The 18,339-nt window shown below is 43.1% G+C and overlaps 1 protein-coding gene across 2 annotated transcripts in view; it reads left to right on the forward strand.

Annotated features, from left to right (window-relative positions):
• lmtk3 (lemur tail kinase 3) overlaps positions 1-18,339 on the forward strand; it is a 32,825-nt gene that overhangs the window by 8,453 nt on the left and 6,033 nt on the right. For both annotated transcript variants that reach the window (XM_042490584.2, XM_042490583.2), the window contains exons 4-13: positions 1,355-1,428; positions 1,652-1,770; positions 3,228-3,315; positions 5,571-5,719; positions 6,512-6,596; positions 6,782-6,903; positions 8,749-8,898; positions 9,537-15,756; positions 15,857-16,020; positions 17,618-17,751. In XM_042490584.2, coding sequence (XP_042346518.2) covers positions 1,355-1,428; positions 1,652-1,770; positions 3,228-3,315; positions 5,571-5,719; positions 6,512-6,596; positions 6,782-6,903; positions 8,749-8,898; positions 9,537-15,756; positions 15,857-16,020; positions 17,618-17,751 — 7,305 coding nt within the window. The remainder of the gene's footprint in view (positions 1-1,354; positions 1,429-1,651; positions 1,771-3,227; positions 3,316-5,570; positions 5,720-6,511; positions 6,597-6,781; positions 6,904-8,748; positions 8,899-9,536; positions 15,757-15,856; positions 16,021-17,617; positions 17,752-18,339) is intronic.

An 18,339-nucleotide genomic window follows, 5' to 3' on the forward strand; every position in this document is an offset into this window, starting at 1 on the left:
TAGAGCTTTTAGCATTTAATTATACATTAGTGTCGTCCTGCTTCACCCTGTGTGTGAGCGGTGAGATCGTTACGTTATGAAAACTTTCGAAGCTTCTTCAGTCTAATAGATACATGAGTAAACAACTCTGTTAAGTGCCGAAATCATATAAACACGATCCGTCACCAGCTTACCTTGCAGTCATTTTTACTCCAGATTTGCTACCAGTGATGGTGACAAACAGTTTAATGGTCTAATTTACTATTCAGTACTGCATAGTTCCCGGTCTTTTCACGTTATCAACAAGTATTTTCTAACACTGTCATGTGTTTAGAAATACATAACTGATTTTGCTGTACCTGGACTTTAAATACATGTTTTAAGATGCGTACATACTACTATGATATTTAAAATATTATTATTATTATTTTTATTTATTTATTTTTTTTTTTATACATCATCACTAGTTTGGAAGCCAATCGTGTTTCAAAATTACACAAAAGTGATGTGGAAACATGAAAGTGCATTTTCACTGAAATGGATGTTTCTGTTTATAAGTGAGACATTTATGCTCAGGAGTTAAACTTTTTAAAATTTGCAGATACATATCTTCTGGATTTCTCAATGAAGAACAGGGTATATAGACAGATAGATATTATTTCTAATCTTTTTTAAGCATGTACTTCAATGTTTGGGGAAAGCAGTATGAGACACAAATTATTCAAAGTGGAGTTTTTTATATGCTATAAAGGTCTTGTAGGAAACAGTCATAGCATTATTAGCAGCAAATTACTATTTGCTACGTAAAGATATAGTGGAGTAATGGCTTCCTGAGCAGAGAATGACGTCACGCTCCCTCTGTGTGTTTTTTAATCTGAGCTTCTCTGTGGTTTGTTGTGGTAAGCTGGTCCAGCAGCACATGCATGTTAGTGCATGTGTGTATCACACTGGTTAGCTCATCGGCGCTGCTCTGCATCGTGCTCATAAGGTGGATACCATTGATACCATGATAGCATTGTTGCAGCCTCCACCCTCCAGTTCCCCCCTGGTTAACCCTGTCAGCACTGATTTTAAGCACTGTTTGCAGAGTCAGCACTGTTAGCTGCTAGCTGCTGGCTCAGCCACTTCCATGTTGTGAATAAATAAAACACTCTGATTTTCACATACAGCCCCATTAAAACATGTCTGAAGGGGACCTTTAATGTTTCGATCATGGCCGCTGTAGTTGTGAGCAGCACTATAAATAACATATTTTCCTGAGTGTAGCAGTTTTTAAGAGTGATTTTTGTTCCTGCTGTGAAATTTAATTTCATAAAAGAACAAATTCAGATATGTGCGAACCTGATGTTTTCTTTTTGTATTTTTCTCTTTACAGACTCCAAGTCTCAGTGCTTCAAAAGACACACTTTAAACTATCTTCAGGAGATCGGGAATGGCTGGTTCGGAAAGGTATAAACATTTCTTAAAGCCTCTCACATTCAGATATCATTTTGTTATCATGTTAAATATGACCCACAGCACAGATATTCTTTGGAGCAGCAGCCTCTTCTCTCTGTTATATTTAATACAAGCCACCAACCACATCAGGAGTCTTAACTCAAAATAGTTCATTTATGGCAGCTCTGCTTCTCCCGGGCGCTCTCCCATGTTATTGCACATCGATCTCTCCTAGGTGATCCTGGCTGAAGTGCTGTGTGACTGCAGTTCGTCTCAGGCCGTGGTGAAGGAGCTGCGTGTCAGTGCCAGCCCTCTGGAGCAGAGGAAGTTCTTGGCCGAGTCTGAGCCATACAGGTGGGAGAAGCTGCTGGAACTGTAGCCACTTTGGAGGCAGGACTATGTAACTTTTTCTTAACAACCATGGATGAATTATTGTCTAACTGGGCACAGGCCCAAAGTGTTAGGGCCCGCCCCCCCGGTTTTCACTGACAAAATTTCACTCAAATTAACATGTATGGACCAGGAAGAGACTAAAAACTAACATAAACACCTCTTTTCTCACCCAAATAAGTGCATGCATGCAGTTTTTTAAACACGGGTAAATCTGCTAAAAATAGGCTATAAACTGATTTCTCATTGCCAATAGGCCTAAGTTGTGTACACAGCTCTGCCTGCGTGTGTGTGTCCATTTTATTCATTTTTTTTTGGTGTGTCACGTTCGAAGTCATGGACAGGTAAATAAACAGGTAAACAGTGGAAAATAGCATAAATGGAGGTCTGTGAGAACTTTATGGTGGCTACTTCTCTTTTTTTATGTCTCACTTATTCAATCTGTTTTTCAACTCAGTTTCATTTCACTCAGTGCAGTCACGGTTCAGGCACTCACTACGGTTTGAACAACATAATAGGCCTTTAATTCATAGAGCTACAAACATAAAAAATATACCAACACGTATCAGCTTGCGACTTCCCCAGGGTGGTCCTGGGGTCCAGACTAGCTTTAATTGTGTCTGTTTACACAATAAAAAATATCTTGTTCAGTTTTACTGTGTAGTTAGATGTAATCTTACTGCAGGTAGATGGTGAGAAAAACTGTTCTCGAAGATGAGCACTGATCCGACCTATTTAGTGTTTGACTCAGAAACTGAGTGTCATTTTGGCTGTCCTTTCTTTTTAACACACGCACGCGCGCACACACACACACACACACACACACACACACACACACACACACACACACACACACAGAGAGAGAGAGAGGAAGCATTCAAGGACAGGGCTGTGTCTTCTTCTCTATTCCTATCTCTGGGCAAAACCCACAACAGCCACTGCCATCCCAAAACACGCACGCACGCACACACGGACACACACACGCACACACAATTATACACCCACAATAAGTCATTTTCACACACATTCATATGCTGTTTACATCTCCTGTTACTTCTAGTCTTGCTGAGGCACACACCTTCCCATTGACCTGTTATCTTTTGTGTGTGTAATGTAAACACCCACCCACCCAATAAAAAGCAAAACACATAAAACACCAATATGCTTTATTTCCATTTTTTAACTTTCACTTGCACTTCATTTGGATTTGCTGCAGTGCCTCACACAAGTGCCTCTCCTCTCCTTCCTCTCTCTACTCTCATCTGTGTGATACAAATGCTGCCAGCTCATTATATGTACCCACCTATACACCCACCTTTATACCCACCCACCCACATACACACACACACACACACACACACACACACACACACACACACACACACAGACTGTAAATTTTATGTCTCTCTCTGTCCCTTCAGGAGCCTTAAACATCCCAACATCCTTCATTGTTTGGGGCAGTGCAGTGAGAGCATCCCCTTCCTCCTGGTTATGGAGTTCTGTCAGCTGGTGAGTACAACTTGTTCATTTAAAAAGACAGTTTAGTCATTTTAAAATAGGTTTGCATAAGCTACAGTAGATATCAATCAGCATGCCCCCAGTTTGAGGAAGTAGGCTCAGGTCTGATATGAGTCACCTAAAAAAGGTCCCACCAAAAAAAAAAAAAAAAAAATCAATAGCAGTTTTAGTACACTATATTTAGATTAATTTCACAGTTTAAGGTTAGGGTTGCTGTAATGTCAGTCCCTCACAGGAAAGCTTTAAATACCTTCGGTTCCCCATATTTGGTCTCGCAAAGCCAACAGACTTCACTGACAAAAATAGTAATTTTATCTCACTAAATGCAGGACTGCTGGTGTATCTTTGTTTTGATCAGCTACACCCGGGCCACGTTGCATGAGTGAGCAGCACGTGACGGCTACCTTGCTGAACTGCTGCGGCTTGGACACTTGTGGTGCTCACGCAGACGTTGTTGCTGCGGTGCTGCTGCAGAGCTGCCTGCTGCCATAACTACTGTATTTCCCTATTTAAAAGCTGATGTGCCACTAATTTTTGGAGTCGTGTAAGCCTCTGCATTGTCAACAACACTAATGCAAATATTTCACTATATAAAACCTCATGTTAACAACTGCAGGGAGTCTGTCCACAGAAATTTTATAAGAGGGCTTTTATTTTGAAACAGAAACAGGAAAGGTTGAGAAAAAAGATATATTTCTGTAATATCCATAAAAACTGTAGTTAAAAGGTGGTATAAAGTCATTATGACCATCAGAACACCATTTTAAGTGTTTATTTATACTCAAAATAGTGGGCATCATGTAGTAAAAATCAGCAGTCCAGTTCTCTAGATTTGTCGCACCTGAGCAGCGCTGCTAAACCCGGGCAGTGTGGCTGCTTTAACCTGTTAATACGTGTGCAAAATAAAAAATGACGGCTGACGCAACACACACGTGCTGCTCATGCATGCACTGTGGCCTGGGCATTAGTTAGCTTACTATTCTTGTGTGACTTTGGTGAATCCAAACTAACCCTTTTAGGTCACACAATAACACACTAACTGATCATGGCAGCAGTAGATCAGCAGCCCCTGTGTTTAGCGATGTTAAAGCATTGTTTTTTTAAATGGAGTCTGGCTTTGAAGGGAGCAATATACTGGCTTCAGTTTCCTGTCGGAGACCGTGGTCTGATATTAAGGTGAAGCAGTGAAAATATTCTGAATATAGCTTACACTTAAACTGATACTGACTTTTCGAGATGGGACTTTTTAGCAAAGCTCAAATAAGTTTTGTTGCTGACACTTTCCACTACAACAGTTCATTGCTTAGCTTCTACTTAGGACTCCAGCCTGCTTCTCCAAACTGGGGGTGAGCTGACTGACACCAGCTGTATCTAATACACAGACTATAGATGAGTACCTTATACAACCCTACTTAAAAAAAAAACTGAACTATCCCTTTAAATTTGTGACAAAAGTGGAATTAAACATACAGGGGCGAAGTTTGACCTTACTCTTAATAACAAAGTGCTGATTGCAGCTTGAAAGCTGTTATGTTCCACTTTTGTAGCAGTTTTTTAGTTGTATTATAGTTGCAACAAATGTTTCTTATCTTTAGTTACTCCTTGTTCTAATGTCATTTTATATGAGCAGCTCTGCGTATTATTTGCTGCAGGAATGATAAATTATTAGAACCATAGATGTTACAGTGTCACTGAAACCTGCTTTGCATCGGTACAATCAGTTTGTTTTCCTTTCCTCTGCTGCCTTAATCACTGACTGATTAAGAAAACCATATGAGTGGACTCTCCGGCCGAACACAGACACAAGCAGATCAATTACAGCAATGCTGTGAGAGAAGCCAAACAACACCGAGGGCCTCATAGGCCGCTATTATCCTGCTTGATAAAGTCTCCCATTGTCCTCTCCTCGCGGATATTTTCTATCCTTTTTATGTAGTCCTCATTTTATTTCCTTGCCCTTCCTGAAGCACAAATGACTAATACAAAGGCTGCCAGCTCATTACCAATTCCCCTGCTGCTTCTGAGGCTCTGTGATGGAAAACACCTAAAAAGGGACGTATTTACTGCAGAAGGCACAAATATTCTCTTTGCCTTTACGGTGTTGCCTGATAGTTTTATCTGTGTTTTAGGAGAAGGGCACAAGCGCTTGGCACACACACACTTGTGGCTGAAATGGCGTTAACTCATCGTCTACTTAAGTCTGCATTCAGTTCATTCCTTGCATTATTGTTGTGATGTTCAACTAGGGTGACCTGAAGAGGTACCTGAGAGCCCAGCGCAAGTCAGACGGGATGACCCCCGACCTGCCGACCCGGGACCTCCTCACTCTTCAGAGAATGGCTTTTGAGATCACCTCCGGTCTGCTGCATCTCCACGAAAACAACTACATCCACAGGTCAGTCATAACTTCACCCACGTCTTTAACTCATTTACACCCGGATTGTCATCATTTTTCCTTTGCTGTGTTCCTTTCATGAGCATTTAGACCTGAAAACTGAGAAAATTAATTTAAGAAAAGATAATTCGCTACTCAACAAGAAATGTCCCGCAAATTGCAAAAATTACTAAAAGGTGACAAGGAATGCTCGGGTTGGTTGCTGTCTTTAAAACTGCTTCGAAATTTTCATTGGTATTATCTTTTTATATTTATAAAGCAATTCTTGGCCTACTTCCGTCATATTTATGTGTATGCATTATGCAAAAAAACTGAAAATGCTCTTGTTTTCTACACTTGGGGTTTGTACAGGGTTTGGCAAAAGAAACTCTATGTATGCAGCTCCTTATGTGTGGAATATTATACAGAAGGATTTGTTGCACCTTTTGGTCCCTCTTGGCTGTTTTAAAGAACTGTTGCAGTTTTTAGTCTTTCTTTGTAGTAATTTCATTTGGAGTTGCTTTTTGATTTTGTATTTTTGGTCTATGTTTCGTTTTTGTAACTTATTTTACTGCCTGTTTTGACTTGGACACTCTTAAAATAGATATTTTTTAATCACAAGAGATATTTCTGTTTTGTTTTTTTTTTCTTTTTTTTTGCTTATTTTCAGGCTTTTCTCTTTAACTTTTTACTAATTTCTTGCTTATTTTGGGACCATTTCAAGCCAGTTTGCTCATATTTCAAAGGGTTAAACAAGATTGTGTCCCTGTTCAATGTGGTTAATTTTCAGAGTTTGTGTTTTACTCTCTGCAGTGATCTGGCTTTGAGAAACTGCCTGCTGACCTCAGACCTCACTGTTAGGATAGGCGACTATGGCCTTTCACACAACCATTATAAGGTACGTCAGTCTGTGCTGTAAACCCAAACATAAATTAATGATCTATTCATGTAGGCTACCACAATGTTTAAGCCTGTATTTTCAATTTTAGGATTTGTAAAGCTTTTTTTTTTGTCTTGTAAATAATGGCATAATTAAATCTGCTCTTTAGCTCAAAATAGATTGTTTTTATGTCTTTTTTGAAGGAGGACTATTACCTAACTCCAGACAAGCTATGGATCCCTCTGCGCTGGATTGCTCCTGAGCTGCTGGAGGAGTACAGAGGATCTCTCATTGTTACTGACCAAACCAAGACAAGCAATGTGTGGTATGTATCATAGCTGTTTATATACAGTGAAACCAGGGTGATTATAGCCAGTTTATGTTGGTAATCCTGTAATCATGCTCATCTCTCTGGTGTCATGCAGTATACACTCGGTAGCTATTATATTAGGTTCCTCTGAAAGATTTAATTTAATCCAATGCAATATCTCAGCCTAACTCTACAGAAATAATGAAGTTCCGTTTTTACTAGCACTGTCATAGAGGTATTAAAGAAGTAAAGTAAAAAAGCTATCGTTCAGCTATAAACGAACTACACCACGGTCGCATGACTTCAATTATTCCACTACAGTGAGGCTGCACTTTTCTCCGCAGCGTTCTAAAACGGTTTTGTTTCTTTGCAAATCTTTGGTCTGACCTGGGCTTTAGAGGTTCCTAAAGTATCCCGTAAGAAATCTGCTGAGGCTGCTCTCAGTTTTTATGGCTTTAAACTGTGGAACACACTCCGCTTGGATCTTAGAACAGCAATTTAACCTCACAGTTCCTACGATATCTTCCAAAAGTGCACATACAATGGTTCGTATGATATGTAACAAATTAGTGACCCATGAATGTTGTTACAAATTTATACATACTCCTTCCTTCATTACAACTGCAAGCGGATTGGTCATGTGATCAAAGCATATGTGGGTTATGAAAGAATTGTGATGCATTACTTTTTGTATGTATATGTATGTACTGTGCATGAAAACAACAACGTCCTTGGAATGGAAAAAGAAAGACCCAAGTTAATAATTTGGCTTTTAATTTGGGTTTAATTTACTGGAATTATTATTATTATTATTATTATTATTATTATTATTATTATTATTATTATTATTATTATTATTATTATCATTGTTATTATTGTCATCATCATCATCATCATCATTATCATTATTATCATCATCATTATTATTGTTGTTGTTGTTGTTGTTGTTGCATTTTTTATTATCATTATTTTTAATATTGTGTAGACATTTTATGCTAGTCTACTGGTCTCAAAATGTTTTTTTTTTTTAAATTCACCCATTACAAAACAGCTCATTAAACAAAATACTTGCTCTCTGTGGAAAACAGAGTGAACCTCAAACCTCTTAATGCCACTGAAATCAGTCTGGGGATGAGATGACACCCCATCCGTTGAAACTGTGTGCAAATAATCTGAAATGCTCTTATAGAGTCCTCTTTGTGGTCTCTTTGATTGGGCCCAAAATCTGGAACTCTTTGAATCTTTAAATTAAAGCCAAATGTGAATAAAGACACGAAGGCAGCTGATTTCTCAAACAAATCGTACCACAAATACTTTACACACACGCCGTCCTCTAAAGATCAGTGTGACCTCAATTTTTGCTGAAGCAGAATTTGGAAGTCCATCAGTTTGTCAGCAGCCGTAGCTTCATTGCGAGACTCAGGAACATCAGAGGGAGCGATGGAGGATCAAAAGCACAAGCTGGACTGAACACTCAGCATTCGATATTACAAACTCCACTTTAATGTGTTTTGTTAAATGGACCAACAAGAAAACAATCTGGGAGGAAAACACACAAGCAGAGGATGAGTACTACTTGCTCTCACAGAAAAAAATGATAGCTAAAGATTTAAAAAAATATTTGCATTATCTTATTTGTGTTCCAAAAAGTGTTGTCGTCTGATGGTATCATAACACAGCTGTAATGACATAACCACCCGAATATCATCTCTTAGACTAGTTTGCTTTTAAGTCAGAGCTCTGTATAAAACAAAGTGTTGCTGTAAAAGCATTACATAACAAAAAAAAACAACAAAAAAACAGCTAAGAGGTTTGTGAAGATTTGTCTCACATTGTCTCTTCGTCTTCTTTGTCCCGCAGGTCCTTGGGGGTGGTTATATGGGAGCTGTTTGAGTTTGGCTCTCAGCCCCACAGACACCTGAGCGACGAAGAAGTGCTGACCTTCGTCATTAGGGAGAGACAGATCACCCTCGCCCAGCCCAGACTCAAACTCTCCCATGCAGACTACTGGTCAGTATTTATCCACTCAGGGTTGTGCAGAAATGATGATTATGTTAATAGGAAGTGATAATGCCCCAGTTCTGTCTCTCTAAACTTAATTCCCCTGGTTTTGTTTTTGTTTGCTTGTTACATTGTGGAGAGGAGTTATCTGTGGATAGATGTGTTAATGTATCTGTTTCTGCTTTATATGGATATATGTAGGCATGTGTGCAGTACAGTATATTTGTACAAGCAATACGCTTATTAGTGGTAGTCCTATTACTAAGTAAGCAAGTCTTCTTGCTTAAATCTGTATGTCTTTATTTTATTTTATTTTTCATATGACTTAGACATCACAGGTCATCTTGAGCTAGTCAAGGTGGGGACAGGAGGAAAGCTTAACTTTCCTTCTGGAGTTTCAATATCCACAAAATATGTAAAATGTAGACACGTGGATGAGATGCGGTTATGGATTTAGGATTTATTATTATGCTCTGCACAGAAACTAGTAAGTAAATATTTTCAAAAAGTAAAAATTTGATCATGAAAAAGTATTTATTCACTATGTGGAGTTGTGCAGAGATGATGATTATGTCAGTGGGAAGTGATAATGCCCTAATTCTGTCTCTCTAGACTTAATTCCTCTGTTTTTCCTCTCCTGTCCTCAGGTATGAGATCATGCAGTCCTGCTGGCTACCTCCATCTCAGCGCCCTTCTGTAGCGGAGATATTCCTCCTCCTGTCCTCCCTCCTGGCTGCTGAGCGAGGGATGACGAGGGGGAGCGTGGGCGAAGAAGATGAAGAGGATGAGGAATATGAGGAGGGCAGAGGAAGGAGAGGGGAGAGCGAGGAGTCATTTGAAAGACGCTGGGACTTACTCCGTCCACCTGCCTTCCAGACTGCAGCAAATGAGCGACAAAGGGAGAGAGAGTACAGCAGGGAGGACAGAGACAACTCCTACCCCCTGCTGGACCCTGTGGGGAACTGTATCACCCCGTCCTCGTCTGAACTGGACGACATCCTGACCGTCACTGAAACCAGCAAAGGCTTGAACTTTGAGTATTTTTGGGAAAAGGCTCATGCCAGACGAGGCTACAAACCTCTCCCGCCTCCTCAGCCGATCCCGACTGTGAACAATAACCACAGACAGTCTTTGGACACTCCCACTGTGGTCCCAGTGATAAGCGCTCGCAGCCCCTCCCTCGCCAGCGAGTACTACATCAGATTAGAGGAGCACACTCCCCAGGACAAGTCGCCGACTCTTAAAGGGAAGTCCTCTTTCCGCTCTGACTCCATCTGCCCTGGAGACATGGAGCTGGTGGAGATTCGCAGTGGCATGCTGGGAAAAGAGCGAGTCCCGTATTGCTCTTCTGACAAGTGTGGAAAGGGCCTCCAGACCATCAGATCAAGCGAGGTTCAACTCCAGGTGCCCAACACAGGCGTGGCTGAATTCAGAGACACTTCCAGCAGAGTGACGGACTTCTCAGTGGTCGATTTAGGAGACGATGACGAAGAGGAGAAGAAAAGGAGCAATGAGGTAGATAAAAAACCCTCAATGAGTTCTCAAGCGCCGGTCCTTCCTCCGAAGCCTCGCTCCATGTCCATGTCATCCGCCAACCACCTTCACTCGCGCCCCCTCCCCGCCCCTCCACTCGGTTACAGAGGCCTCCCTCACTACACCATCAGTGGAAAAATCGAAACAGACCCCCATCATATGAGCAGCTGTCCACCGTCTACCTTTGATCACCTGGGGCTCCACCGGTCCCGACAGACTCTTCCGCCATCCCCGTCCCTCTCCCCTTCCCTACCGCCATCAAGCCACCCAATTTACCCCCAACCTCCTCAAATGTGTCCCCCACCCCTCCCTCCACACTCCAAACCACAAAGAAGCTGCCCCAGCTACAACACAGCGGACACTTATTCAAGATACAGTAAGCCGCAAATGCAGAGATCCAACAGAGACCCATTATCCTGTGACCTGTCCGACAGAGAGGGTGGCAGCAGGCATTTAGTGTCATTGCACAACTCCAGGGAGACCTCTCATTCTCGTGCAAAAGACTTTGACTCTCCCGTTCGTCGAGAAAACCCACTGCGCCCAATTTATCGCAACATACCCCGCCCTCAACCCGCAAACCCCCAGATTGACAGACAGTCTTCATCCAGTCCCACCTACTCAGACGAGGACGACTCTCCCTTCATGTCCCCCGAGAGAACCGGCAGTGGGACTACTGTCACTCACTCCAGCCTATCTGAAGACGCAGACCCAGCGTGCGCCGAGCTCTTCTCCAGGGGAATGAAAAGGACTCAGTCACGCCTTGACACCATCCTTCCCGCAATTTGGAGGGAAGACGCTGAACTTCACGCAGAACGTGTGGCCGCTGCCAAGAAATCCCCCATGCATCTGTTTCTGACGGAGATATCGAGCGTGACAGAGTCGAGCGAGTCCAAGTCGGAGGCGTCATGGGAGGGGGAGGAGAAAAGAGATGGAGAGAGATGGGGGAACTTTGTGCTGCCCAACAGAGGGATGCGCCGCTCTCAGTCGCTGATCACAGAGCTGGGGTCAGCAGGGCAGTCATGGGTGCCGGAGAAACGGACTCAGGAGGACAACACGGTCACTAAAGAATCATTCCAGAGAGATCTTTTCCTCACAGAGATTGACACAGGAGGGATGGACACGGATGTGGAGGGAGGGTCAGAAAGCGATCCAGTGAAATACCTCTATCCTTCAGGATCAAGATTGCGGCCCTATGTCTGTGCTCCAGGCCTCCCCTCATACACCGAGGCCGAGGAAGCCTATTCAAAGGGTATACGAAGATCTCGCTCTCTCCTCTCTGAGATCACGATGGGGAGGCAGGAGTCCGACCTGCAGCAGACTGAGAAGGAGCCTCGGAGAACAGAGATGACCCGGGAGGAGTTTCTAAAGGAGATTCAATCTGCAGAGACCTTCCTGACCGAAATCATATCGAGACAAAATGCCGCCGCAAACAAAAAGGAGCCAGACTCTTCTTACTCCCCAACTCCACTGTCTCCTGAATACGAGTCCATATGCATCGACCCTAACGCCACTCAGACCATCAGATTCCAGACGGAAAGCTCCATACGAGCATCCAACAAAGGCAACCCTGAAACACCGACAGAGGCCATCTATGCCCAAGTGACCAAGCGTGCTAAAAAGAGTGAGATAAAGGTTTCTATGAAGCCTGAGATCCCCGTCCTTCATATAGGATCAAATAAACAACCTCTTAAACTGGACAGCGAAGGAAGAAATGCTGACCACTGCCAATCTGGTGAGTTTGTGTTTTCAGAAATCATGCCCAAAAATGGACTCCTGCACAACCAAACACTCCCATGTGAGAAAGAGGAGGAGGAGAGTGCAGATGGTCCGGCGTTACCTGCCAGAGGAGAGCATACCGATCTCTTAGAGCACTCTCCATCTGAGTCCAACATGGCGCCACAGCATGAGAACAAATCGCCAATTACAAATGATAGTCAAAAGACTGATGTTATAGGGAACGGTGAGTTAATGAAAGAGGCCAGCAGCCCTGAGAGACGGGATCAAACATGCAGAGAGACTGACACTACGTCACATGATCCAGACAAACAACAGCACCACACTGATAACGTGTCCGCAGTGGCATCTGAGCACATCACAGCAGCTAATTTGGAGAGTTCTCAAAATAACGCTGAGACGAAAAGAGAAAATTCACTCCAGCACGATGACACCAGGCAAGAAAAACTCTGTCACGCTGCCGAAAAGGCGCCCACTCCTGCTGCCACTCCAACCACCCCGGACTGGGACCTGTCGTCTGATGTCTCACTCATCACCCCCACCGACTCGGTCCTGTCACCTATGACTTCCAACTCAGCCGACTGTCTCACACCTAGTGACTCATGGACAAGTGGCGGAGGAGGAGGAGCAGTGGGAAGCGGCGGTTGGCGAGCTCTGGGAAATGAGACACCGCATCGAGACTCTGCCTATTTCTCAGACAGTGACTGGGAGGGGGATGGGATGAACAGGAGGAGTAGTGATGGACTCATTGCCTCCAGGCCGAGCAGCGGTCGAGGAGGGGATCGGGGGACTCTGACAGGGATCGAGGAAAGAACGGAGGAGGAGGGAGAGATGGGAGAAAAAAGCCCCTTAAGAAACAGTACACACATGTCAGATAAAGGTGAAACTATTGAAATGTGTGAGGAATCAAGTACTGTATATCAACATGCTTCAGAAAATGCCGTGTCTCATTTAAGTGATGACAAAGATATTTTAAACAAAGGGCTGGAGTCAACACAGAGAGACGATTCTGGCATTTTCCAAAATGACAGCATGAAGTCACCACTGCTGCGTGATGACCCACAGGCCAAGGACTGTGTTGACTTAATAGATAAGTTGTTTTCAAAATTAGATGATGAACCACTGAAAGGGCTCCCACACAGCGGTGGGTATCCGATAGACAACCACTACACAGATGGTATTATCTCCCAGATAGCAGATTGCAAATACCAGGACTCTGCGGAGAACGATTTAAATCGACACTCACGGAGCCTCGCTGAGACAAATATTTTGATCGAGTCTGTATCTGGCAGCCAGTCAAAGGATTGCACGTTAAGGCCCGACAACAAAGATTACACAAGTGTTACAGAGACAGATATTGATCTCTCTGGACTGAAAGGTGGAAATGACGCTGTGGAATCTGTGACACCATCCCGAGTCGACAACAGTGAGTCAAGATTATCTAAAGTATACAGTGTTCAAACTGCTACACTCAGCGGTGAAACCCCGTCAGTAGTCGAGCCAAGCGATGATGGGTCTGTGTATGATAAATTGAGGGGTCTGACATGTCCTTCTTGGGCCGAGGAAGGGGTTGAAAAGGCTGAGGAGAAGCCTGGTCTGGACCACAACGAGCTGGGCCTGAGAAACTTGCACTGCTCCGATGGCAGCGACGTCAAGAAAGTCACAACAGAGACGGAGAAACAGCTGGCTGCTGCAGAGCTGAGAAACGCCATGAAGGAAAAGTCACCCCTGAGAGGAGCAGTGAGTCGGACGGACTCTAACAACACGGATAAAGACTCTTGCGAGGGCCTGAATGAAAAGACTAAAGAGTTATGGAGTGCTCTGGAGGAGGATGAGGGGCAAACGAGATCCGGAGTCATCAGGGGAGAGTTTGACTGCCACCGTTTTTCACAGTCAAGAGACTTACGTTTGTGGCCTGATGAAAATGACCAGTGGGCCTCTCCAGAGAGGAAATACCAAGATAATGAACTGAGATCTGAATTTTTCTCTGGGTTCAGTAATAAGGCCTGGGAGGTAGGTGAGAGGCTCGTTGTGGGTCAGGAGTTTTGGGAGACTGAAGAAAACGATGAACTTGCAGGAAGTGAGCCACACCCTGCTGTCCTGGAGGGCTGCGAAGAAACCTGGAACGATGAAACGCAAGGACTCGCTGGAAATCTTGCCATGAAGGAGAAGTGGAACTCTGCAGGTGGTGATGACCAACAGGCTGTCCAAATTGTAGATGTACAACAGGAGGAAAATATTGAAAATCTGGGAGAAATTGGCGATTTTAACAAAAGAAAAATCTCAAATGTTGAGGTAGAGAATAAAGAAATCCCAGAGCAGGAGTCCTTGGAGGATACAGAAGGGCAGATTTCGTCATGCAGACAGACAGGCAGGGACGGGCAAGGTCTGCTAGACTCCACAGAGACGGAGGAAAATCAAAACTTTAACAGATGGCCCCAGAATCACCTCTGCAAGATCCAAAAAGAGGGACAGACATCGGCTGTCAACAAAGGCTCAAATTTAGAGAACTGTTTCAGTCACTCTTTAGAGAATTCAAACATATCTATTTGCATCACCGAAGCTCCTCATGAGAACTTTTCAGATCTGGAAAACGTTGAGTTGGAGGCTGAAACGAAACCATGGCTCGCCAGGCAATATATAGAAGAAAGAGAGAGCATTATGAGCGAAGAAGAGGATTTTAGAGACATGCCACTCCCACCCAATCCCATCTCTTGTCCCAGTGACCTTGATATGCAGGAGACGGATCAGTCATATCCACAGGTGGACAATTTCAGCTCCGTAGATTTTCCAAGTCCTCCACCAAGCATAGACCTTGATGTGCAAGATGATAAATTGGAGAGTTTAGACGACTCTTTTCCTAGCCCACCGCCATCTGTTATAGAGGCAGAGGAGTTTATTAGTCACATTAATCTAGACGACTTTATTACTAGCACCGAGACGGAGCAGTATATTTCCCCAACTCACAACGCAGATGTCTCAGAGCCACCTCTGCAAGAATCACCACCTGCTACAACTCAGAGTAAAGGGATCTCAGCCAACCTGAACCTCCCCTCTGTGCATATAACACTGGCCGATGAGAGCGACCTTACACCCAGCGCAGAACAACAGGGTGAACATGATGATCTGTGCCAGAAAACACCACCTGCCACCCCATCTTCACCCCAAGTTCCCCTCAACAATCTCCCAGAATTACTGATTTCTGAGTGGAGAGATTTGGAGGAGGAGCCCCTGGAGGATTTTGAAAAACTGGAACAACTGTGCTGCATATCTGGGGACGAGGAGGACTCTTTGGGGGACCTTTTTCTGGGTAACCTGGAGCTCCTGGAGTCTTTGAAGAAATCACCTGAGCAGAAGGGCGGCAGTGTTGGTGACGATGATACAGGTGAGGAGGGATGTGGCTCCTCAGCTCCTGAGGGGAGCAGCGTGGATTTGAAGGAGGACGGGATCTCGGATGACTCTAATAAGGTGCCAGAGTCCGCATCACATGTGATTGAGGACTCTCACAATGATGGGCAGAAAACACAGAGCCAAACGTCTGATGTCAAAGAACAGAGATCTTTTTCTAAGATGACAACAAAGAATGGCCTCATGATGCAGGTGAGCATGTTTTCTTGTGTTTTGTTTGTTGTAAAAATGCTTCTTATATTACCTCTCTGAGATTATTCACTTCTCTTATTCTTTTGTTTTGTTGCTTCAGGTGTGTGAGGAGAGGCTGCAGTTCTCTCTCAGTGAAAACGTGAAAACAAACGTGCTCTGGGGGTCGACTGTCAAAGACACGGTAATGCTGCGGCCTTGGGGGGAACAAATCATGGAGAACAGCAGTGAGCTGGTCACTGTGGATGAACAAAAAGAGGAGGAAAGGTATGTAGAGGGCTTAACTTAGAAATCTGATGGTGTGACTCAATTCAGATACTTCTGTCAGTGCACCTTCATGTAGTACAATGTGTGCAGACTTGTGCTGTCAGTGTTTTGTCAAATCGAGCTGTTTTGCACTTATTGTAAATGATAATTGCTGTATTCTTCTTTTTAAAGGCAAATTGCAACTTGACAGGGCATTCAGGGTTTAACATTCCCTCTTCTTCTGCAGAGATGTATCCAAGATGAAGACCATTGAGTACGAGAAGTGTCCAGCGTTTCACACTTAACTTTTTGACTGTTATGAGTGCGCCATCCGGGTCTTTGTGGTGCACTTTTTCCATGCCCATTAGTGTGAACAAACTTCTGGACTCAAAATAGCTAGTATAAATACAGAGGAATATCAACTGACACACAACATGAGTTTATGTTAGACAATTGATTCAGCCACAAAAAAAAACAAACAAAAAAAACAAAACCACACATTTCTTACTTTCCTCTAGTGGTATCTCTAGCCTCATTCCCACTGCAGAAAAAGCCTGCCTACACCAACATCTTTTCAATGCAGTAGGAATGCATATAATTGGCATTTACACCCGGGTCAAATGATTTCGCAGTAGACACAGTTATTTATCACCTCTGGCTTCGACTGGCATTGATGGAAACAAGTGAACACACTAATTTCAGCTCCTTAACAGGCGAGTTGCAATGACACGCCGGCACCAATTACCCTCTGTTTCCTCCCAAGCTGTGCTTAAACATCATTCCAAGTTAGTCTGCACCAAGTTTGAGAGAGAGACTGAATAAGTAAGAGATATATAAAGAGAAGAAACCACTGAAAAGTTTTCAGACCTCTGTTTCTTCTGTTTACTGTGTACCTGCTCTCCAGTCTGTCTGTAACGTCGCACGGACACACCAGTAAAAGAACACGCACACACATACTCAAAAGCTGACAGAAAGGCAGACTAGTCTGCTGCAGCGGTGTGTTCACTGGCAATGCGAATGCAGTTTATCACTGATATTTAGCGGGTTTACCCGTGTTTGAAAAACCTGCATACACAGCTAATTTTGGTGGGAATGGGATATTATAGAGCCCTTTATGTCTTGAAAGATGATTTTTTTCCCCCTCTTATTGACGAAAAAGGCTGTCACCCCAGTATAACAGGAGTGAATGGATCTTCATTTGCAGTGCTCAGTCCATTAAAAATTTATACCTCAAAAAATAGTCTAAAAGATTCTAAACCAACATCTTTTTTTCTGAAACAGTGTCCTTGTGGTTTAGGATTATTTACAGAACACTGTTCAGAGGGGCAATTTTTCTTGTAGAAAGTAGTTCCAATAAAAACTGTCGACAGCAACATCTCTGGATTATTTAGAGCAACAGGGATTGCTTTTTAAATGTCATTTTTCAAAACTATAGGCACACAAGGTAAATGAAAAAGAGATAAATATAAATACAACAGAACAAGGACAAACAAAACCAAAGCTATGTGCTTGGCTAGATATTACAATATTATAATAGTATGTGGGGGGATAATTTTGTGAACTAAACCTTCAATAATCGTGTTTTAATTACATTTTTTATTATGTTTTGTTGTTGTAGCCAAGAGGAGCAGGAAAATATCCCCAGCATTCAGCCCCACACTGAGTCTGATGAAACTAAAGCTGAGCCACTCACTGTGATTGAACAACCTGAGGTCACAACACCTCAACAGACTGCCAACCAGGCAATGAAAGGTACCTTCATGCAGCATGCATACCACTTATGTTTATGACTGAGATCATTAAATATGAACAACGGCATTTTACCTTTGTTTGTTTCCTGTTTACTTTCCCATGCCTAACCACAGCCTAATGTTAAAGGGACAGTTCACCTTCAAAATCAAAACTACATATTTTTCATCTTACCTGTAGTGCTGAGTTACAGAGTGTTCTTCCTTCTCTCCAATATAATTGAACAAGATCGCACTCGGCTTGTGGTGCACAAAGCACCCAAAAATACAAAAAAGAACTTTGAAAAACTCAACAACAATATCTCTTTCTAGAAATCATGACCTCGTGACTCAAGATAATCCACAGACCTTGTTGTGAGCAGTTTCATGTAGGAGCTATTTTCTTTCTACCAAACTACACGTAATAACCATATCACTGTGCATAAGCAAGCATGCATCTACTCATAGAGGATAGAGGACTCATAGAGGATACTGCACAGTGATACAGTTGGTGGGTGTAGTTCTGTGAAATGAAAATAGCTCCTATATGAAACTGTTCACAACAAGGTGTGTGGATTATCTTGAATAACCGGGTTATGATTTCTGGAAAAAC

This window comes from Plectropomus leopardus, chromosome 11 (genome assembly GCF_026936395.1).
Source record: "Plectropomus leopardus strain MGB_pleo_1.0 chromosome 11, ASM2693639v1, whole genome shotgun sequence".
In the NCBI taxonomy this organism is placed as follows: Eukaryota; Metazoa; Chordata; class Actinopteri; order Perciformes; family Serranidae; genus Plectropomus; species Plectropomus leopardus.